Consider the following 23,760-nt stretch of genomic DNA (forward strand, 5'->3'; position numbering starts at 1 on the left):
TTGTCTCTCTGGCCGTTTTGTGGGTGGATTCCGAGACCTGCCATGGTAATTTGGACTAATTCTGACTTTAAAAGATTGCAATCGGTGCAACATTTTGCCTGCAGGATTGGGTGGCTCGACACTTATAAAAAATGTATGGAATAGAGGTAGGTAGACTTCCATGCTGTTTTTCCCAGGCATCCCTTTCCGTCACCAATGAGGAAATTACAGGTTTGCAAGCACAGCTTTAATCGAATAGTAATTGCTGAGTCTGCTGAATGATTGATGGGAAATTTCCTTGGTGAACGGAAAGGAATAGGGTTGAAGTTTGCTGCAAATGTATATTTTTGAAGTCAGAATAAATTTTTTCATTAAAAAAATGGAAGCAAAGATGTGTGTTTTTTGCTGTTGTCCTGTTAGGTAGAAAACGGGTATTTTCGGATTTGCTGCTGAGCAAACAACCATATGCAATGGAAATCAAGAGTTGTAGTCAGTTAGCTGGCTTTTAAAGCTATGAAAGTTAGATCACTTTGCCATAAAAAGCAATCATTACTATCATGTGTCCACAGACGACGTTCGAATAGTATCCCATGGTGCATTTTGTTTCATCTTATATTATCACCGCGTACGTGACCTAATCAGTATTGTTCAGCTCTCGCGAAGTGAGAAGAAGCGTTCGCCATGGCGTGTTTTAGGACTAGTTTTGATTCAAAAGCTGCTGCTTTTGAGGAAAACGACTTATTCTACTGCGTTTCAAAGGAGAATTTCAGTGTCACATTGACGGGATTTACCTGTGTTTCGCTAGTATACAGAGAAATACATGTTAGTGTTATCGAACAATTGGACGAACGTCGAAGAGCTCTCGTTCCTGTGACAGTCAAAAATTCGGCTATAGATGAGTTATTTGTTGCTGGAGTGTTAATAAAGAAGTCCTGTGCTGATCCGAATTGGTTTTCTTACATTTCTTCTTACATCTCTATCGATCTAGTCCGTCCGCTTCGCAGCCGGCGGGCTCGTTCGGCGTTGTTTACATAATCTGTGAATACATATTTGAGCTTATTATTACGGTTATTTTTCACCAGTTGTAAGCATTTCACTAATATGAAGAGTACAGTTATAAAATTACTTTCGAAATTAGTCATTTTGAATGTAAATATAAATGGCTAAGATGACAAAGCGCTCACGAAAGAGCCCAGCGATTGTTGCCTGAAAAAAACATCACACATTCGCAGCACGCGGCGCTGGTTTTCGATCGAAATTTCAGTCATCTTTGATCGCTGAAAAAGTCATTAAGATGTGGGTACTTCTGGGTACTTCTTTGCAAGTACAATAATACGGCCTTCATTATGCTAGCGTGAGACCCATATTTAGTAGAAACCTGCTTATTATCCGAAGAATTGTGAATATTTATGACCTTGTCGCGGGTCAGTGAACACTTTGTGAAGGAAAGCTAATCAAAATAATCAAAATAAAGGACGTTTTTTAACAAACCACGGTCATAGCACAATTGCAAATTAATGAAGGTATGACAAACAACAAAATAATACAATTTCCTTGCTTTTGCCTGGAAAAAAATACGAAATGTGCCGTAGAGAAAGCCGCGTTATTTTACGGTGGAATCCGCCATAACTTCGATATTGCGTGAAGTGCGCAGAGAATTGCACCATGGGATACTATTCGAACGTCGTCTGATGTGTCCAGATATGTAAAGGCTAGAGATTTTTTAATCACTGCTGGTGTTTTTCGTACAAATTTGTACGATTGGTACTTAAAGGGTTAAGAAGGATGCAGGTGTGTCGGGCCTGCGTAACTGGTCCAAAATGAATCTGGATTTGTATAATTTTCATTTGTGGCCCCCTAGCTACATCCTTGCTGCAGCAGCTGCTTGCAGGCTTCCCTGCCTGGGTCTACCCAGTCTCCAGCGAGCATGCCGTGACACTAGTGTGTGCACCCCCTTTTGTCGCCCAAAATGATGGAAAGTGCCTGTGGCCATTAGGGAGGTGCAGGGTTCGCCATAATTATGTGCTCCAACTGTGAAGGGAAACTTGCCAAGGTCAACTGCCCCTTTCCTTGTTCCCCGAACATTGCGTTTGGTTTTTTATGAGCTGGGGTATTCACGGTGAAATCAGCCTTACACCCAAGCACTCACATGATAGTCAGTGACCTTCAAGCAGAGCAGTTGGTGAACCCAACTTGTTTTAAGTCAGGATCAAGTGTTCTTAGATGGATCCCTTTCAGGCAGGTTGTGATATCTACTTGGAGTGTGGCTTGGACTCAGTTTGTCCCAATGTGGCACTAGGCAACTACCTTTCTCAGCGTGGATCCACTCCACGGCTGCTGTTCTTTTTTAGTAATGGTCAATCGCTCACATGGAAGCAGTTGTCATCCTTAGTGCAGTCGATCTTACATGCAGTGGGTTACTCTGGCTCGTACTCTGGCCACAGCTTCCGTATTGGGTAGTGTCCAATCACCATATCAAGACTTTAGGGTGCTTGTCCAGTGATGTGTACCAGATCTATATCTGCACTAGCACTCCAGTTAGTTCAATTGTCCGTGTTTCCAGTCAGTTGGTGTCGTGACAGATATTTAGTACCCTTGGCACTTTGCTGTTACGTGAAGCTAGGTGACTCAGGTTGGGATCTTCAGGGGCTGCGGCTAGGGAGTCGGAGCCTCCTCGTGGCTCCAGGTTGGTCCCAACTGAGTGGTTCCCTAGGCTTGGTGTGGGGGCTCGTGGCTGGGTTGCAGGTTTGGGCTGGCCAGTCGGGTGTTCTGGCACCTTGGGGGTGTCCTTGCAAGTTAGCGACATAGTTAACGACATTAAGGACCAAGAGCCTGGTCATAAGCATGTTTCTAGCGTTTTTGGCGTTTATTGTAGCATTGAGCGTTTGGCATATGTTTGTAGCATTAAGTGGCGTTCATATGGTAACTGGAGTGCTGGGGCTGAGTCCCATCCAGTGATGTCTCCCTATGGTACATGCATAGCTATCCCATGTGCTTGTGTTTGTTGTTCGATTGGTGTGTTGTTGTTTTAGTTTGTAGTAGCTTTCTCAGCGTTCCCTTCTCTCCCTACCATGGTACCGGGCCATTCAACTGGGACCTAGTGTTTAGTTTTCTTCCACTGCAAGCCATTTGGGCTTGAGTGTGACGGGTGCTCAGGTTCGGGGGCCTGATGCAGGGGGGGGGGGGGGGCTTGTGGCTGGGTTGCAGGTTTGGGCTGGTCAGTCGGCTGTTCTGGCACCTTGAGGGTGAGATTGCAATTGCAGCCCCCGGGCCCCTTGGGCACCTTACCTCCACTTGCGACATCGGCGTTGAACAACCATAAAGAAAACAATTGACATGTACATGTAACTCTTGGTTAGTAGATGTGAAAATTGTATGTACATATCAAAAGACATGGGTTATGAAGAGGCCTAGGGTTTTTACACACCAAAAAATCCCATCAAAAATTCTTTAAACTGAGCTTCTGGATCTATATTTAATACTGGAACTTTACCTTATCATTCAAAAAAAATATTCAGAGGCCCATTTGTTCTTATTCTTTATTAATAAGGGAAGCTTTAATTTCTTAACCAAATTCTCTTCTTCATCATATACTGTCTTTGATTGATTCTTGAAACCTAGCCACTCCTTCTTCACCTGGACACCTGTTATGACACAAGCCAGCACATTCTTACAGAAAAGGGCTAAAATCTAACACTGCATAACTTCTTATTAACTGTTCAGTTCATTATCCGCTTGTGGTTTTCTTTTCATGGTTACTCACCCCAGACCTCTGCTCGGCCGGCACTACCAAAGAAAACTTTGTTGTTGATGATAAAATTGTCACCATATTCTTGATACTGACTCATGTGAATAACAAATATTATACTCGAACACTCCTGATTCGAACAGGAGCTAGTTGTTATTTTCTGGATATTCCACTTTTTAGCAAGTTTACCTGAGTAAACAAGAATCTTCTGTTTCTCCATGTTTGGAATTGAACCAGCAACTAAGCACTTGTTGGGGTGATTGTCATTTATGTTAGCATAATGTTTGTTAATTATTTTTCAACCAAACTATAGGTAAAGTACCTCTGCAGTGTTTGTTACCACCTAGTGAGGGCCCCTGCAGAGCTGCATTTCGCCGGTGGTATTACAATAAAGAAAAGGGAAAATGCATGGTGTTTTCTTATGGTGGATGTGAAGGAAATGCCAATAACTTTTACACCAAACCAGCTTGCAAACTTGTGTGCATGCAACGAAACACAAGTAAGTTCATACAATGTTTATATGCATGGTTGTAACAACCTGGCAAAATTCATTGTTTTATTTTTCTCTACTGGAAGCAGAAAAAATTAAATGATCTTACAATGCAGCAGTGGGACTGTATGTGGTCTGCTATTTGACTTGTTTGGAACATGATATTTTTGTAAGGGTTATCCTTTTATGGCAGAATAGATTGCACCCAAACATAACTACTTAACTTTCATGTTCCTCAGGTTCTGTACAAGCTGTTAAACAGACACATCCTCCAGAAATTGGAAACACCAATACACCAGGTGGGGAATGGCTTTTATATATCATAATGGCTTCTACTTAACAAGTATCTTGCAAAATTGTGTGGAGTATTGCCTAAAACAAATTTAAGCCAACAAGGCCATGGTCCGAGTAGGCCAAAATCAAACATTCTGCAAGATTGAGCAGGATAATTGTTTTATTACTTAATAAACTGTCAGTGAAACGCATTCTTTAGCTAGTTTAGACTTTGAACGAAACTTGGCAAAGTAGGTTTATCACATTCTGTATGTGTCAAATTGATAAGAGATCATAGATATCAAGGACTTCCTGAACGTATACTGTATGGGCATCCAGCCAAAAATGGCTTATATAGTATTTAAGTGGGCAGTGCATAACAATTTGGATTTATTTATTGTTTTATTTTTCATATTTTCTTAATGGCATCATCAGGGCTGCAAATAATTTCTTTCACTTGAAAGGACATATGTCCTACTTAAAGACACTATCAGGGTCGGACAAAACAAAATTTTGGTAGGACATCACTAAAAACAAAACGTTTTATTTTATTCATTGTTGCCGTAAAATGATCATGTCCGACCACACTTGGGATTTTGTCACACATAAGCAAATTTTGGTGGACAATGTCCGATGACTGACTGTTATTTGAAGCCTTGTGTCATTATTGTGTTATACATCTGTTATATATCTGGGAAATATAATAATAAAAAAAAAATTGTGCATGCAGAGTTTGTAAAGTTTGTTAATTTCCAGCTCACCTTCTACCAAATTATGTGGCCATGGATTAAGTCTGTTTTGGACTTTAAAGGTTGACTCCATGCAAACTTTTCTTCCCTCCTCAATTATTAACCAACATCTCCTTATAATCTGATTTGATCTGGAAACAGGACTTGTGTGAAGGCCAGCTAATTAAGACTGTTGGGGTGTCTCTAAGATAATTTTACAATTGAACCTCTCAAAGCTTAAGGGGCCAAGTACATGCATTTAGCAACCAGTTATATATGAAAGTCAGAGTCTATTAAGCAGTAATTAAACAAGAATGTTAATTCTGTGGAAACATAAAAATTTATTCCTACATTAATTTTCTCTACTTGGCTGTTGACATTTCTTTAATAGTCCATAATTATTACAAGCAATTTATGCCAGCTATATTCTAGGTGACATTGACTTTTGTCTGCCTGTAGACTTGTTTTTGCACAAGTTTGACTGAAAATTACTGCATTAACATATAATTTGTTACAAAAGTTACAGTTTACAGTGACAAGAAAAGTTCTGCATGCAGGGCTAGTTCCCTGTCTGAGTAGCATTTTTTTATGAAGGATCTTCCCAATAAAGGTGTTTTTATTATTTTATCTTCAATACTGACTAATTTCGATACAAGGAGAAGTGCTTCCATCAAATCTATAACACAAAAATAGCCGTCCCGATAACAAATACTAGTTTGGAATGCATTCTTTAAATATCATGCTTCATATGTCTAGCATGTGCAGACGCTCCAATATACCAGTTTGTTGTATAAACGTTTGTTGCATCAAATGGCTGCATGGCTAATGGATTAAGTGTCAGCAAAACACATGCAACAATAGTTATGGGAGAGACAGCAGGAGATGTAAGTACTGAAACCGTTGTCAGTTGCAATGATCCAGCAAGAAAATTAAGGTGGTGACTTAAACTGAAAACATTTGGAATATTTGGCTTCCTGTCAACACCCTCACTCAAAATGGAAGACCTGCTGTAGTTCCAGTAAACACGCTTAATGAAGGCTTACCTGGGCATTCTGTTAAACGCAGGAAAAGGGGATCCAGTGGTTCTTTAAAAAAGTGAAGAATATAGGCCACCTCAAGAACTGTGCCTACTTTGCCAAAAGGATAAGCCTAGATGACAACCAACAATTGACTGAGGTTTGTACGAACTCAATGGCTGTTCAAAAAATGATGACACAACAGGCAAATTTTGCTATTCATAAATAAAGCACTCTGACACCCAAGAAATATTAAAAGACAGTTTTACAACATAACTACCATATTCTTACCATGAATACCCCTTCCAAGACTCAAGAATCAAGACACAGGACTCCCTAGCTTGAAAGAACAGTACAGAAAGCAAGTGAAAGGCAGGATTCTAAAGAAAGTGAACAGAGAACACAAGCGTTGAATGAAGTCGCTTTCCACTCAATCAAGAAGAGCTTCCAGAGAACAGGGTTGTATCCCTAAGACAAATCATCAATGATTGGCATTTTGAGGGAGAAAAGATACTAGATGTAGGTCGGAGGACGATTATTTTGACAGGGAAGTCACAAACTAGCAATCAAGTTTCTGACAGAGGCACTATGGTTAGGGGAACACTAGTAACAATTTGCCCAGTTTTAATTATATACCAGGAACTCGCAATAACATGTTGATACTCCAAAGTCCACAGCAAGAGATGTATGTGCAGGCCTTTTCACGAGTGAATGTGGATGGATGCAATGATTACCAAAATTTCAGTTGTTAGGTGGTTATAACTCCTATAAATTTAATTGTGCTATCAATTTATACACTAAATAAGCAAACAGGCAACATGGTCATCATGTTTTGGTTCTTAAATTTTCCACACTGTTTTTTTTTCTTTTGAAGTTAAAATACACATTTTTGGAGTAAAAAATAGGTTGAAAAAAGTTTGTTTGACGATTTGTTGTGTACGGTTAAAATGTAAATAAACAGCATGTCTACTGTCACCATCGTCGACACTGCAAACAGCCTTTAGGAGCTGTCAGACTTGCAAAAGCAGTGACCAATACACCCTTGTAGTTTTATGTAATATTAACTTGCATACTTTTCCAGAAAAGTGTCAATTCACGAAAATTTTTAGCACCTTTTCCAAATGCTCCAGCAGATAAGCCACACCCTTGATTTCAATCGAAGATTTTTGGAAAAAAGGTTCGGCTTATCTGTTGGTTTTTACGGTAAATGTATTTTATGTCGAGTCATTCGGGCTCTGAATGTGAAATGAGCATGGGCTGCTGTTTGTCTGGTTTAAAATATATGCTTTGTTGAAATTTAAGTTTGCAAAAATTTATTCACTTTGAATCTACTTTTATAAAAGGAACATGCAAAGTACAAAGTAAGGAAACTTGTATCAAAGGCAATAAAACAATTTTCTAGGCCATTCATTTAATGGCTGTAAGTACAAATTCATGACAGAGAGGCACAACAGTTTAATAAATTTAATGGTTAAGCAAGGCATTGATGGATAAATGTTTTAACAGATATTATGAAACAGAAATTTAAAAAAGGCAACGATTGTTTTTAACTCGGCCTAGGAAGAGTTTTTTTAGGAGGGGGTGGGGTGGGGGGTTTGGCTAGTGAACACAGAGTGTTATTGTAGGACCTTTCTTGCAGGAAACAGTTTATTCTGAACTCTGAATATTTTGTGTAACAATTCAGTTCAACACAAGCCAATCAAATGTCTTTCCAAAGATCAGAAATCATGATGAGGACATTTATGTAGCATGTGGTATTTGTTACAGAAATCAAAATGAAATAAATTTGCAAAGGGAGGAAGACTTAGTCAAGGGAAGTCAGTTTAATTTTTAAATAAAACTGTTAATTAAAAACAGATATTAAATTCAGCACAAAGAAATTTCAATGCTTAGTTTGAGTAAAGAATCAGTGAATTGCTACATGGATTCGATTTTGTGTTTTGTGACTACCATGTCCAACTATAATTGGTGACAAATCATGTAAATGCAGGCATTTAGTGTGACTTCTAGAACTGTTTACTGCCAAGCCCAGTTTTTGTTGGCTTCTTACTGCTTATAAGAACATTTAACAACTCATTTTATGTTGCTGGTAAAAAAATAATCAACTGGACGGTCTGGGCCCGGTTCATAATCTGCCCGGCATTCTTTTGTTTTCAGTTTTTTGTCTGAAAATTGTACCAGACCCAGGCGTCCCAGCTGACTCTTTGGTCATGGTCAGACAAGATTTGATGTTTAAGAGCGATCACTTTTTCAAAATATTACAAACACGGCTTTCTGTTTAGTTTAAAATGTATTTTTTGTGTTATTCGAGCATTTGACTTGGAGCGAGCACTGACTATGCAAAACTGAAGACTGCTGTGGTTATAAAACATTAACCGCCTAGTTATAAGCTTTTTTGGAGCTTCTTGTTTTATCTAGTCTTACCAGAATGTTTTTAATGATGAAGCAAAAAAAGTCAGCAGACTTGTAAACACTGAGGTGTCTTTTACAGTTGTTTCTCTGAGCTTGAGACTGTTTGGGGATTATGGACTTCAATTACAAAACAGTCTCAAAGTTCAAAGCTCTCAAAGTTCAAAGCGCCATTGCGCTTTAGCACCAACACCACTGGAAAGGACTATAGAGATTCAGATGAACCATATGCCTACAGCATTTCATTCACTTAGAGACACATTTTGTCTCCCTTATGGAAAAGGGTTCTATCAGTGGCACCTATACTGGTCTCATGCGGCAATGATGTGCTGAACTCCTGTCCCATGAAGTACCTAGATCCAGTGGTCCTCCTGAAGCACAGTTTGTTTATATAACAAGTACCTCATAATGCCCTTGTTTTACTTCCTCAAGCAGGAGCCAAGTCCCTGTTGATAGACAACAGTTCTATTATTGCATATAAAGTGTCAAAGTGTTCTTTCAAAGTAATGCACACACCTGGTTTTATCTTTATGTGAAGTGCCTGCATCTCTCTCAGAACACCCGTACTTTCCATCTCAGATGTCTTCTACTTTCAAATGGTTAGAGATTCCTGTGTTGTTGTACCAGTATTGGGTGGTCGGAAACTTTACCTGGGCTTGGCCAGCTTTGATAGTCACTGCACTTTAAAGATTCTTCAATGGATTGGTACATTGCTCTGTGAACTTGTCTGCTGGTACTAGCACACTGACTAACTTTTCTATGCCATTTGCCTCAAGGACATCGCAAGATTTGCATGTCTGAAACCATGTTTTGAGATGTGATGGTTTTGGTCAGACTTTATCCAGGTTCTGGTTCTGCAGACTTTATCCAGGCGTACAGATTCATTCTAACTTGTCTATGAGCCATCTGCAGATACCATCTATGGTAGAAGTTCTTCAACACCCCTGTCAAAACCCAAACCTTGTCTGAAAGGCACTGTTACTGGCTTAGAGTGCATTCCCAATCCACCCCCCAGTGGTAGAAGCAAGCACTAGCATGTGTCCTTGTTCTAGATCTTTTTTGTTCAATTTCATTCATATCCCTGAGCCTCATCTATAAGGGTCAGGTCCAACACTGAATCACACAAAGTAATCAGACTTAGAGAACCCACAGAGTTCTCAAGCGGTATCACTAAGTATATGGGTCTCATCAGGATACGCTACTCCACAAGGAACTTTGCATTTCAGTTGGTGTGAATCTTTGCTGACTGGTCATGTTTTAGCTTGGAGAGTATAAATGTACCATCAAGATTCCGTGGAGTGAAAACAGTCTGCCAGGGTCTGTTCAAATGCTGTCCAATTTTTAAGTTTATTCAATCCCAGTCAGAAGAATTTTTACCCCTTTGCAAAAGTTGCGTCTAAACATGCTAATCATTAATTATTGATAAAGACACTAGCTTGTTTTTGACTTACAAGGTCGGAAAACTAAAACTAATGGAGTTTTGACAGGTTATACTGTTGCTAGTGTTATCCATTGTGTCAATAAAGTGACTGAAACTTATTCATTAATAATTGGGTATTCGTTTGATATGATTCTTGTAGCATCAACTGAAAAACAGTGGTACAGGGTACTATAAAACCATCAAAGTTTAAAAGCTTGAAAGTCCTGGAAATCATTACCATGCAGCCACCTAAAAGGCCTATTTGAAAAAGATTTTTGTATGTTTTTGCTAAACGTCTAGTTTCTCAAATCTTGACTTTAAAAGATTAGGGAAGAATCAAATCAAAATGGTATCCACAAGGTAGAAAAGTGCACAAACAATCAAAATGAAATAACCTTATTAAGTAGCTTTAAGAAAAATATAATTTGGAAGAGAAAGGAAATGGCTAAAAACCAACAACTTAACTTTTCTCCTTTTTTGGAAATGCTTTTGGCACCGGTTTTCCCTTTAGAACTGACTGCTGTCATCTACTTCTGGCTAACAGAAAAATGTGGAAAAAACAAAATTCCTATTTTTTTCTTGGCGAGTACCTAAATTGACTGTCAATTAAATATGTAGCTTATTTGACTTTACTCTTTTGGTTTATTGTGATGTTAAAGTTTTTTCCGTTTTTCTGATTACATTTTAGAAATGTTTCACTTTATGTGGTATAAATGTGTTGTTACAGTGATAGAAAAAATTTAGAAATGTCGTTGGACCTTTCGCAAAATATTCTATTCTGTACGTTTCTTATAGTCAAAAGGGTTCAAGCATTCCCGCCAATGCTGTAGTATGAATTAATTCGTGAAAGTTTGATTTAGTTATTCGCTTCATTAGTCTATTCTTGAAATGAAGAATTCAATTCTAAACTCGAATATTGATTAAATTATTGCCTCGCTTCGTGTATTGCAAATTAACATAATTTCTTTTTGGAATATCAACTGCCAAATGTTACAGACCGCATTTTTTCCATTATTCTATTCACTAGTCACCGTTTTAACCCTGTCACAACATAGGCACAACATGGTGTACTGACAATTAAGGCAAGAAAAAGGTGGAGTTAATCAGAAACAGAAAACAATTGTTGTTGACCCAGATTCATTTTAATATAGAAATTTGGGATATAGTTGAATCCCAATAAGACGAACCTTAATGGCAAATTGAAAAAGGATCGAGTTATCAAGGGTAAGAGAATGACCTGGAGGGGACAAAAAGCTTTGAGTTAGCGAGAGGTTCGAGTTACTGGGATTCAACTGCACTATTCTTTCAAATTCTCACATGCTTGACGTGTGAAGACAGATCTCAATCAAAATCATTTTTTTAGTGGGATATTAAATGATATCAAAGGAAACCTATTTACAAAAACATTAAATTTGAAGCTCAAGTACATCCTGGTCATAAATTATTTGTCTGGTGTAGTTGGTGTACGGCAGTAGCTGATGGTCCTGTTTTTAGTAAATCTGTGCTTTTCCATTATGCAGAACCACCCATTGCAATGTGGACAGAAGTCTGTTACTTGCCACCAGTTACAGGGCCTTGCCGTGCTTCTTTTCCTCGCTGGTATTATAACTCATTTAGCAAGAAATGCTTGAAGTTCACATATGGTGGCTGTAAAGGGAACATGAACAATTTTCACACCAAGATAGACTGCAAGAAACACTGCATGAAAAGAAAAGGTAAAACCCGTGCCAGGGCTGCCATTTGGTATGGAGCTCTAAGAAGACGTACCAGTAACTACCAAAAATTGAGACATGGTTAACTGTCCATGCAAATAGAGCACAGGCATTACTTCTCTTATGGATAGGTTAGAGAGTAACATGTCAGTTAAAAGGATGCAACCAGACCTTTCCATAGCGATGTCTTTCAAGACACGGTACAATCATATTATCTGTTCAGTACCTTATAGCAAAAGGTATTTTAAAAGTAGTAAATAGTTAAATAAATGCACTTTTAACTCCTGACTCATTGTGGTCATGCCAAAGTGCAGACCCCTCAGATTGTGCAGACCATGCAGACTCCACAGACTGAAGCTACTTCTCACACATATTGGTACATTGTAACAAATACTTCTAGAACAGATTCTTGTTTGTACTTATGTTCAATAAATCCAGATGTTAATTTTTCAAGTAAATTTTTTACCATTTTTGAAAAATTTGGAAAAAGTTGTAGCTCGGTAAAAAATAAATCTTTTTTGAATCATTGAAATAAGTAAAACGAAAGAATGCTTTTTTCCTAAGCTCAGAGAAACGTTTCAACATTTATTACTGTATGTTAATAATTTGTTTCTGCCTCAGTTATGTTGCTTTTCATCCTAAATCTGAGTAATATACAAAGAAAATAACAGCTGTAATTGAATGAAATCAGTCATTAATTACTATGAAGAAATGCTTGGACGCATTTGAGTTTTTTTGGCAAGTTGTTTTTGTCAATTGCGTGTATCTTCAATTGCGAATTACAGTTAACGTGAATGTTATCCTCATGACACATTGCTGGGACCCTGACAAACTGATGACCTACTTCGTACTTAAATTTGCTGGAAATGGTCCATACTTCATGCACGTTTCTCTTGGTGTGTGCACGTTTGTATTTTTTGACTGAAGGCAAATATGGCATGCTTTTGTCCATTTGTTTGAAGAGTCCCAGAGAGTCACTCGAACAATCACCTGAACTATCCAAGTGGCTCAGTTTGGTAATCAAAGCATGATTACTTTGGCATCATCATGGTGCATCATAGTGCTACATCTCTTCCTCAAAAGGAGCCTGACGTTTCATGGCTTCAGCTACCACCTTTTGCTTATGACTGTTGGCTTCTGTTCTGGTCGTTGTTGATGCAATGTACAATGCTTTCCTCGTCCTTAAGTTCATAATTAGCAGATCACCATTATGTTTTGAAAGCACACAAATACGTTTTTCATATATAGAATGCTTTGCCTAATTTTCTTTAAAAAAAGAGCTTCTTTGGTTGGCTGGTCAAGTGACCAGAGTGTTGTTGGCATGTTGTAAAGGTGTTACCCAAAGGGGTAACAGAACCATCAAACCGTCGGTTGTTTACAATTATCAAGAATTCTGTTGGTGGGGCTCAAAGTCACCTTCAGTTTAGAAACATTAACTCATACACAAGAGTGATGCGGATGAAATGAATATTTTTTTAAACAGATAGTCGAACCTGAGAAATATTAATGAACTATATGCTCCATTTAACAGAGGCAGGTATGGAAATACTCACTCACTAACAGGCAACATTCAAACATGTTGGGTGTGTAAAAAATTGCATAGTTTTTCTTGCACTTCTTGTGTCACTTGCCCAGATACTCCGAATGCATGAAACTTACAGAAGGTTTAAAATCGGCATCTATAATGTGCCGGTGACTGCAACTTTATTTAAAAAAAAAACAGCTAAAAGTGTCTTTGGAATGCAGTTATGTGAATTATGCCTGTGGCTTCTATGATACTTTTCCATGATGTCATTACTTGAAAAAAATGAAGCAAATTAAGAAGTCTGGTGAATGTTAAGTCTTTATCCCTGAAAAGAAACGTTTATTCTAAAAATTTTCAGTTCTAAAACTGTTGAATATATACTAGAGACTTAAATCTTAAAAATTTGTCAAATTGTTTGTGGTAATGAAATTTTCCAGACATGCAAAAAAAACAACGAAATTAACTTTCTCATGCTTTTTTTTAATTTAAACAAAACACTTCAGCTGTTTTTGTTTTGTTTTGCTATTTTATAGTGCTTAAAATGCCACTCATGATGATAAATTCTACTCACGATGTAATGTAAAGACAGTTAATAAGTAAATGATAAGCCCATTTACTCCCATGGTTTTTCCAGAAAATGTCAGGTTGATGCATATATGGTACACATGCCTGTTGCTGGGCTTTTTTCTCAAGAGATTGCAGCTAATTACTTTATTCTATTCATATGTAATATGTATTTTTGCATTTCACTTAGGGTATGCAAAAGAAAGACAATCTTAGTCTAATTTTTTCCCGGACTTTTTTCGTTTTCTTTTTCTCTTGCTTTCTTTTAAAGTTTTGTTGTAAGTATTGGAAACGTTTCCTGCAAAATGTCAAGGGAAAAACGAAACTGAGTACCTGATAAATAAGACAAGGTAAGCCTGTACAGCCTGCTGGGTCTGCATTTTGGCATAACTGGGCTCAATGAGATCAATTTGATATCATACATACATGGGGTTTAGTGACTGGCCAGTTCTTACTTAATTGTTATCCAAAGATTGTACTATACACATACAACAAAATAATGTTTTGGCAGCAGTGATGATAAGGGTGGTCTTTTAAATGGGTATTGCTAACTAGCTGTATTGCTTAAATGTAATATAACAAAAAGAGAAGAGAGACTAAAGTCATCAGCAAACATATTGCCCCTCCTGCGGGAAGCATTTTAGTAAGCAAACATCACAAAATATGAAAGATACAGCTGGCATTCATTATTTTTTTTAGAAGCTCAGTTGTTGTTTTAGACAACACAAAAGGGTTGCTTAGACTTTGTGCTGGTTTGCTACAAATTATTTCAATGTACTCAAGGTATAATTTTGTGATACAAGTTTGAGTGACAGGTTTGAGTTTAATATCACTTCAACTTTTACCTAGACTTATAAGTTTTATGGCGAAAGTTTCCTGCTATGTGAAGTGGGCAGGAAAAATTAAGAAAAACTCTTTGGTGAATATTAAGAGTCATACGTTCATGCATGTTCAAGGCCATTTGACACGTTGGGGAAAAAGTGCAAATTGGTGCCTTGATATCTTAACTCAGAACTTGAACTTGAAACTCAAACTTGGAAAACAGAAAAAAGCTCAGAATACTAAGTATTGAATTATATACATATAGTTATAATATTGTCAAATATGTATGGTATACTCAAACTCGGGTAAATAAGGTTAAACTATTGAGTTATAGTAAAATAATGCAAGTTAAAAGTTGCATGAGTCAGTTGTGACACTAAGAAATACTCAAATCCATGAGTTCCTAACAGACGAAGAAAATGTAGCACAAAGCACGACCCATAGATCGACATCGTTTCGAGTAACAAAACTATGATTATATCCAAAATAGAGGAAATTTAATCGAAATATTTCGAGGTTTTTTCAACGTCTTTTTCAACCAGATAAATGCTGCAGCTATGTTGAGAGATTGAGCCTAAGGTGAAAACGACAATAACTGCATAGTTGTTACGTAACCACATACAATCTGAATGGGTAAATTTCAAAGCAATTGAGATTTTTTAGGTGCTTCCAAACTGTTGCTTATAGCAGGTGTTAAGGCTTAATAGGCCTACAACGATAGTTGACCAACACATTCCAATAATATGCTTTCCTAACAATCAACAACAATCAATCTGTTATTATATAAATAATATATAACAGAGCATTTTGTTTTGTATCTTAGCAAGAACACTATTGGTTTAAATAAAGAAACCACAGTGTCTGTGAAAAGGCATTTTTTCCTGGTTGCTAGTTGAAGTGTTCCTGTCAGTGCTACTGTCCTTGTGTACTAAAAATTGTATCCATAAATATTACAGGAATTTGTTAATGTCTTAATTACGTTTAATTATGCTTCAAAGGGTTCATAAACAGTAGTTAATCACAAAATTGAAAGCTGTATTAATTTCCCAAACTTAGCGGGAACGTTTTAAACTAAGAGTATTTTCTCTTGCCCCAACAGTTTCTTCATTGTCAACAACTTCAGTATATAGCTTGACATCTTCCACCACTGTCCCAGTTACCTCAGGTGAGAGCAAAAAAACACCTGCACTATTTTATCCCAGTTTTGCAATTAAACATCCAAAAATACAGCTTACAAGTTTGTGATAGTTATAAGAGTATAAAAAGTAGAGTATCATGATCATAAGAGTGAATAATTAATTTTCAATTAATAATTAATTAACTGATAAAGGTTATTCGGTAAAAATCACATTGCTTAATATTTTTGAAAACAAAGGCTTGCAATTATTGATATTCACATAAATTAAAGGTAATATGGGCAGAACGTTATATAGCTCATAAGGTGAAGACGCTTCAATATTTTTTGTATATGATATATGCATAATTTTGTAAATGATATATAGTTCAAGGTGCATAGGATTCAAAACAGTTACTGATTTAACCACTAAATGGTTAATGAAGTTCAGTGTCTAGCTAAAGTATTAACCTTAGTCCTGTCACAGCGCAAACAAAATATATATGAAATAAATGGTTTTTGAGCTGGGTATGTTATATTGCCTTAAAATTGGAGTGAAATAGTTAAGTTTCTGTTGGTACCCCCATGAGGATAGTTTGTAAATGAGAGTGATGGCACAAAATCCATTTGCTTCAGTGAGTTGTAAAAGAGGCTGGAGGGAAGAGTTATATTTAGCGAGGACACGTTTAATTAAACACTAGTGACAAGAGTGTGGAAAGTTATCTCAATTGGGCTTTGTAATGCACCACTACATTTTAACGACTGATGGATTCCTATATCTTTTTTGGAATATTTGCCTGATTTCTATTGACATATAAGCTAAAAGATACCAGAATTCTGCTCAGCTCAAAAGGAATATAGATGCACTTTCTTGTAGACCCTGTGGTAGTTGTTTTGGGTGATGCAAGGTTTTGAAAGGTGAACAACAAGTCCCTTTTTGTCTGTGTTATCTCAAAGCCCCACAGTAAAGGTATTGTATGCAAGGTGGGACCAACTATTGTTAAGAGCTTCCCAAAAATCTACAATAAATAGGAAGACTGCCTTTTCACTTATTAATCGAAGGGACTTTTTGGGTTATGACCAGTTTCTTTTGTTAGAGACTCTGTAACGTTTTATCCAAGTGAAACAACTCGTGACAGTGTGAAGGTGGGTAGTGTAGCAATAGGTCATGTTCCCCTGTGTAACTATGAAGTTATTCGTCATTTGTAGAGTCGTGGAACTGATGACGTGAGAGCCAACTGTGCCTCATTGGGTTGTTTAAGTAACGAAAAACGTGTTATATAAAATAAAAACATCTTTACACAAATTCCTGGTTTACAATAATATGAGCATTTTGTCAGTATTTTAAACTTGGGACACTCTTGTGATTGAAAGGGTCAAGATCGGTTTAGAGAACTTTTGTCTTTGCAAACACCAACACAATATGCATATTAAGCCTATCATGCAAAGAAAAAGGTTTGTATTTTGTTGAACATGCATATTTTATTTATTTAGTTTCTTTTAAAAATTAATAATGTTTTTTAATGTCTAATACGGCACAGTAATGCATGAAGAAGCAATGATGTTTCAGGAGGGTTCTACTACTACTATAAATATTTCACTACTATTGATTTCTTCAAAAAACTAACGTAAATTAAAGTAAACAGCTTGTACGTTAAATTACTGTTATCCAACCTCGGAGTGAGGGGGATTGCCACAAGAAACAATATTCGGTTCAATAGGGATTAGTTTGCTAAAGAATGGCAGGCAATGCGCAGGGGAGTGGTGGCGGTAAGCGAAACACCAACAGCTTACATTTTTTAAAAACCTCTCAACTGTAAAGGGTTTCAAAATTATTAGCCTTGCTGATAAGGTATATGCTCCCTCCCAGATGCCAGGATCTTATATCCTTTTCATTTACATGTTGGTTCATCAAAGCAATTAATTTCGGGCAGCCACCTATTTACATATAAGAGGTGGTAGATTAGGGTACGTTTTGTAAAGTAAATACTGTACTTTCTAAGTTTTATTCAAGGGGAATGTAGTAAATATTGTAGTGAATAAACTTGTTTCATAACAACGGACAAAAGTTTTCTCCTTACATCTAAGACAAGTGAAAACAGACCAGGGGCGATTTACAGGCATGGCTTGATTGGGTAAGCTGGCCCAATAACAAATGGAAGTAACTGTTATTATGCGAACTCCTACATAGGGCATTAGGACAAAAGTAATGACCTCCCACAACCTTAATCCCAGAGAGCACCAAAACACTCAATATTCAGTGCTCACTTATCCAAAATACTCCTGCACTGCACATGCTAAAAAATATGCTCCTTGTCCTGCTAGCTGTGATGTTCAAGTGTCGCTGTTCAAATTGTTCTGGTCAAGATAGATGTGCCACAGCTGTTGGGTGCTTCACAATAATCAATCACACAACTGGAGGTGCAAGGCAAACAGAAAAAGGATGTTTTGCTACCTCAGAGGAGTACAGAATACAGTGCACAAGACGGGAAGATAACAAGCATAAAGTGGAATGCTGCAAACAGGACATGTGCAATGACTTCACAATCTCTGATGAAAGCAACGGTAAAGTTAAAATTTCTTAACGCTTAAGAGTGTATCCATAAGAAGACCAGGCAACAGGTGATACAGCTCATATCACCGATTTCGCCCAAACTTAGCATAAATGTTGGGTATGGTGAGCTATTTACTGTGACAAAACATCAGCGCAAAATATTTTATTCCCTTCAAGTTATGGCACCTTTTGCAAAAATGGCCATTTTTCACTAATTTATGCATATTTAATTAGCTGACTTTGATTGACCAGTTCCACAAGAAAAAAAGACTTCTGAAAATAAATTTCACTGCATTATATTCTGTGGTTATTAGGCTTTAAGTACAATAATTCACTTCAACCGTCTGATTTGATTTCTTCTCCTCAAACGGTCTTTTGGAAGGTACACATTTCGTACTGTTGGAAATAGTCTTTAACTAGTGCCCAATATCTCCCATGAGCAACAACTTATATACATTATTCTTACATGGGTAATGAAGTCCATCATTAAACTTTACAAAAATGCAACAAAATGTCTGGGGACTTCAATATTTTATTAGTATTGAGGAACTAAACACACGTGACTTAACGATTTCTTGCTATTTCATCAAAATTCACCGAAACACAGAAGCCATTTATTTGCCTCAATTCGGCACAAAATCGGTACGAAATAGCTAATCAAGCATAAATATATAGATAACAATCAAAATATTGGCGAAGATTGGCAGTTAGGGCATTTTTCGGAGCGTTTTCAGAGCCATATAATTCGGCAATGTTGTGATAGTAAATGTAAAAATAGCAGCGAAAGATTTTCTTCAAAAGCTCGCTCAATTCAACATTTAGGCACATCAAAGTTAAGAAACAAGAAAGTAATACTACATACATGCCACTTATCGACACACAGATGCTTTCTTTTGAAGAATTTGTTCTTCCTCGCTGCACTTCGATCCTTCGATCGATCTCAATTGACATGTACTGTTGCTTTGAGGCGCGATGAACTTAGCCAATACATCGTGGGTCATTCTTCGTGAAAGGTGTAAACAGGTTGTCAATAAAGTCATTCAAAGAGCTGTTTAAAGTTCACGGAAGGACACTTGTCTCAGCCAGTTTGAATGAAATAATTTAACTGGAAAATAAACAGCCGCCATGTTGTATTTGTGCTTTTGAGCCTGCCGTTTCAGTCAGCGGTAAAGCCGTACACTTGGGCAAGTACGTAGTGTAGTCATCATATAGTTGTTTTACTAAATCCTATATAGGGATGTTCATAGAGGGGATACATAGCCTAGCCCTACACAGCTATACACGCCTAAACACAGCTATACACAGTTTTACACAGCTATACACACGCGTGTTCATTTGCTTTTCCTCCGCAAATGTTTGTTTTCGTCGGAATAAGTAGCGGATGGTGTTATCTACCCTCTGAACAACCGGGGCTTGATCTTAGCCTTATAAGTAGTGTGCGTTTCAGGTAAAAGTGAGAATTTTTTTCAACTTCTCCATTGAATTTTTTTGATAAATAGTTGAAGAGAAATACACTGGATGCAGTGTAATGTATGCGATGCAATCGGTTTTGATGCTCTGAAATGTCGGAAACCATTAGAGCAAGCATCAGAGCAAGTTTTTCCATCTTATATCAGGTTAAAACTAGTATGTTTATTGTTTTTTTTTTTTTTGTTGTTTCTGTCTTTTTTGGGAGGTGGGGGAGGGGGTGAACATGGACATTCGAAGAAATGGCGGTCAGGTTGTCAGCCTGGCCTGTGTACATCTATTCCTTCTGTTCAAATCGTCTATATTATATTTGTACCCACTCTCTTTTTCGGGATCCCACAAAGTTCTCCATCTGTCCATTTACCGATAAACGTCATTACTGCAGTTTTATTAATTTGTTTTAGAAAAGGGCTTTTATGGGGACAAATTTTTCCTCCTGAATGCCCACATTGCAAGTGACGAATTGCGGCTTCAAATGATAATTTTCTTCATCACCGACTCAATTTAAGTGGCTATGTGAGTTACAAAGACGCGAATGCAGACTTTTGTAGAGAGCTTAAACCCCGCATTAAAACTAAACAAATTTATTGCAAGACTAGGACTACGCAAGACGGCAAAACTTATTAGCTAAAATATAATGTTTCAACCAGCACAGGTAGTCTTCTGTCTTCTTCGAGGTCAACGCGAGGGAAACCCGTTTTATTCTTTGTTGTTTTCTCTCTCTACATTCACACCTTTATAGATATATGTATATATTTGCTGCGCCATATTAGCCTGTTCCAGGCGTTCGGTTAGTTTGGAACAGGCTAGCGCCATATAGACTGCGTCCCTAAAGGCATTTCGTACGTGAATACTTTGTTCAGTTCAGCACAGACGCTCCCCCAACTAAAGCACTTGCGCAAGAAACGATTACAAAACCTACCTCGCTATCCACCGTATAGTGATTTATCCCGTGGTAAACCTTATTCTCCAATTTTGCTGAGTTATTCATTTTTTCCCATTTATGCCCCGGGGGTAGGGGAATTTGGTCAAAAAATGTAATCGTTATGCGCGGTATTAATCACTATTTCCGCCAGGGGAGGGGAATTTGAACAAGCAATAAAAAAATACAAATGTCTGGAAAGTAACTGGGAGACGTTGACATTTTGATTTATTTAACTGTGTAGCGTCTTTTATGCTAAAAATAATTGTTTATGTTCCAAAATGACGCTAAATGGCGGTATAAAACTGCTCCGACGTTTCGGCAATACTGCCTTCTTCAGGGTGCCACCCCCAAAAAGGCAGTATTGCCGAGACGTCGGAGCAGTTTTATACCGCCATTTAGCGTCATTTTGGAACATAAACAATTATTTTTATTTGGTTGCCGTGCATGCCGACCGTTGAACAGAAAAATCAAGAACTCTGTTTCGGTGAAAGTCAAATGGAACAGTATTTTTTCTGGAAAATCTCTTCGGAGATTGACGGAACGTCAGAAATTTTCTTACCATTTGTAAGGTTTTCCAGTTCTAGTCTCCCATCCTTCAGGTCTCCCACCAACGGAAAGAAATAACAGGAAACTGAGCTACAAATGGTAAGCGACATCTATTTCGGTTAGTTTGCTAATTTTGGAAAGAAGCCTTTCCATTTTTCAGTGGTCATTCCAACCGGTTCTCTCCAACAAATGGTAAGCACCCTAGAGTTCGTTCAGCATCACATTGCGGTAAACACGTGAAGCTGTAGCGGAGGAAATTGTTTTCCCTACGACAATTTGAAAATATTCTCATTTTCATCACAAACGCATCCAACGAACACTCGCGGAGGAAAAGCAAATGATCGCGCGTGTGGTCACGCGTGATGGACGCGTGATGCCCAATGAACAGCCGTACCGCTGACTGAAACGACAGGCTCAAAGGTAGAAATTCAACATGGCGGCTGTTTATTTTCCAGTTAAATTTATTTCATGCAAACTGGCTGAGACAAGTGTCCTTCCGTGAACTTTGAACAGCTCTTTGAATGACTTTATTGACAACCTGTTTACACCTTTCACGAAGGATGAACCACGATGGATTGACTAAGTTCAGCGCGCCTCAAAGCAACAGTACATGTCAATTGAGATCGATCAAAGAATCGAAGTGCAGCGAGGAAGAACAAATTCTTCAAAAGAAAGCATCTGTGTGTCGATAAGTGGCATGTATGTAGTATTACTTTCTTGTTTCTTTACTTTGATGTGCCTAAATGTTGAATTGAGCGAGCTTGTGAAGAAAATCTTTCGCTGCTGTTTTTACATTTGCTATATCACAACATTGCCGAATTATATGGCTCTGAAAACGCTCCGAAAAATGTCCTAACTGCCTTTTCTTCGCCAATATTTTGATTGTTATCTATAGATTCATGCTTGATTAGCTATTTCGTACCGATTTTATGCCAAATTGAGGCAAATAAATGGCTTCTGTGTTTCGGTGAATTTTGATGAAATAGCAAGAAATCGTTAAGTCACGTGTGTTTAGTTCCTCAATACTAATAAAATATTGAAGTCCCCAGACATTTTGTTGCATTTTTGTGAAGTTTAATGATGGACTTCATTACCCATGTAAGAATAATGTATATAAGTTGTTGCTCATGGGAGATATTGGGCACTAGTTAAAGGCTATTTCCAACAGTACGAAATGTGTACATTCCAAAAGACCGTTTGAGGAGACGAAATCAAATTTGACGGTTAAAGTGAATTATTGTACTTAAAGCCTAATAACCACAGAATATAGTGCAGTGAATTTTATTTTCAGAAGTCTTTTTTTCTTGTGGAACTGGTCAATCAAAGTCAGCTAATTAAATATGCATAAATTAGTGAAAAATGGCCATTTTTGCAAAAGCTGCCATAACTTGAAGGGAATAAAATATTTTGAGTTGATGTTTTGCCATAGTAAATAGCTCACCATACCCAACATTTATGCTAAGTTTGGGCGAAATCGGTGATATGAGCTGTATCACCTGTTGCATGGTTCTGCCCTGTTCTCTCACGGGCACACTCTTAAGGCAAAAGTCTTCATTCGGTATATAAAAAGACCATTGGGATTTAAGATGTTGACTTTGTTTTTTTTAACGCCATTGCAGTCAGAATCAGAAAACATTGAGGACTAGCTCCGTTCATTTCTCATAATCCTTTATCCCCATAACTGAGTACTCTTTTTCTAATGCCATCAACACTAATTTCCACCACAGTTTCTTTACAATCGGTAACATCGTTGGACACATTTCTTCTTGACTCGTGGTCATGACAAATGCAAAACACCTCTCTCTGTTCCACGAAAAATTTAGCACTGTGAAGGATGTCTCCAAAATCGCTCCATCGTTGACGATTTTATGTCCCATTGCTTAACTATCACAGTGAATCTCCTTGACAACTCAAAGTAAAATGGCAACAGTTTGCACATTTCTTTCCTTTCACTTCCATGCACGGCCAAATTTCTCCTCTTCTATAATTTAAGCACTGCTTTTTTCATCCTCTTTTCCTTGCCTGGTGTTAACTGCATCGACACTAGCCCTATACCTGCTATAGACTCCTTGTCATGCTTTTCGCCTGCTGACCAGCCCCCCTCCCCGTAAGCGTTTTCAAAGGTATATCTTGTGTAATATGTCTCTCTTCATACCAGTTTTTTATTCAGCTCAAAATCTGTTGCTTCTCAATTTTTTTCTTCTCTATATTTAAACTAGTCTGCCGTGTATGGTAATTCTCCTTGATGCACGAGTAGAAATTCAGCTTGCAAAAAGGAAATGTTTGGGTCTTCAAATATGTCCTATACATCCCAAGAAAATGGAGAAGTTGAGAGCTGATTAAGAACAGATGTCAATTTATTTGTCAAAAGTTATATTTACATTTTACTCTGGTAATCATCTCTAGTTTTCAGAAGCACAAAGTAACAGGAATTATGTATGCTGGACCCCCTTGATACGTACACTGCA

General features: G+C 37.6%; 1 protein-coding gene across 3 annotated transcripts in view; it reads left to right on the forward strand.

The window, feature by feature from the left end:
• LOC144662710 (cysteine-rich motor neuron 1 protein-like) overlaps positions 1–23,760 on the forward strand; it is a 49,255-nt gene that overhangs the window by 16,214 nt on the left and 9,281 nt on the right. The window contains exons 7-11 of one of the 3 annotated variants that reach the window (XM_078523582.1): positions 4,041–4,226; positions 4,457–4,516; positions 11,584–11,778; positions 15,786–15,851; positions 18,126–18,365. In XM_078523582.1, coding sequence (XP_078379708.1) covers positions 4,041–4,226; positions 4,457–4,516; positions 11,584–11,778; positions 15,786–15,851; positions 18,126–18,365 — 747 coding nt within the window. The remainder of the gene's footprint in view (positions 1–4,040; positions 4,227–4,456; positions 4,517–11,583; positions 11,779–15,785; positions 15,852–18,125; positions 18,366–23,760) is intronic. The other 2 variants (XM_078523584.1, XM_078523585.1) reach the window with 2 other exon arrangements.

This window comes from Oculina patagonica, chromosome 8 (genome assembly GCF_052425735.1).
Source record: "Oculina patagonica isolate OP01 chromosome 8, crgOcupat, whole genome shotgun sequence".
Taxonomy (NCBI): Eukaryota; Metazoa; Cnidaria; class Anthozoa; order Scleractinia; family Oculinidae; genus Oculina; species Oculina patagonica.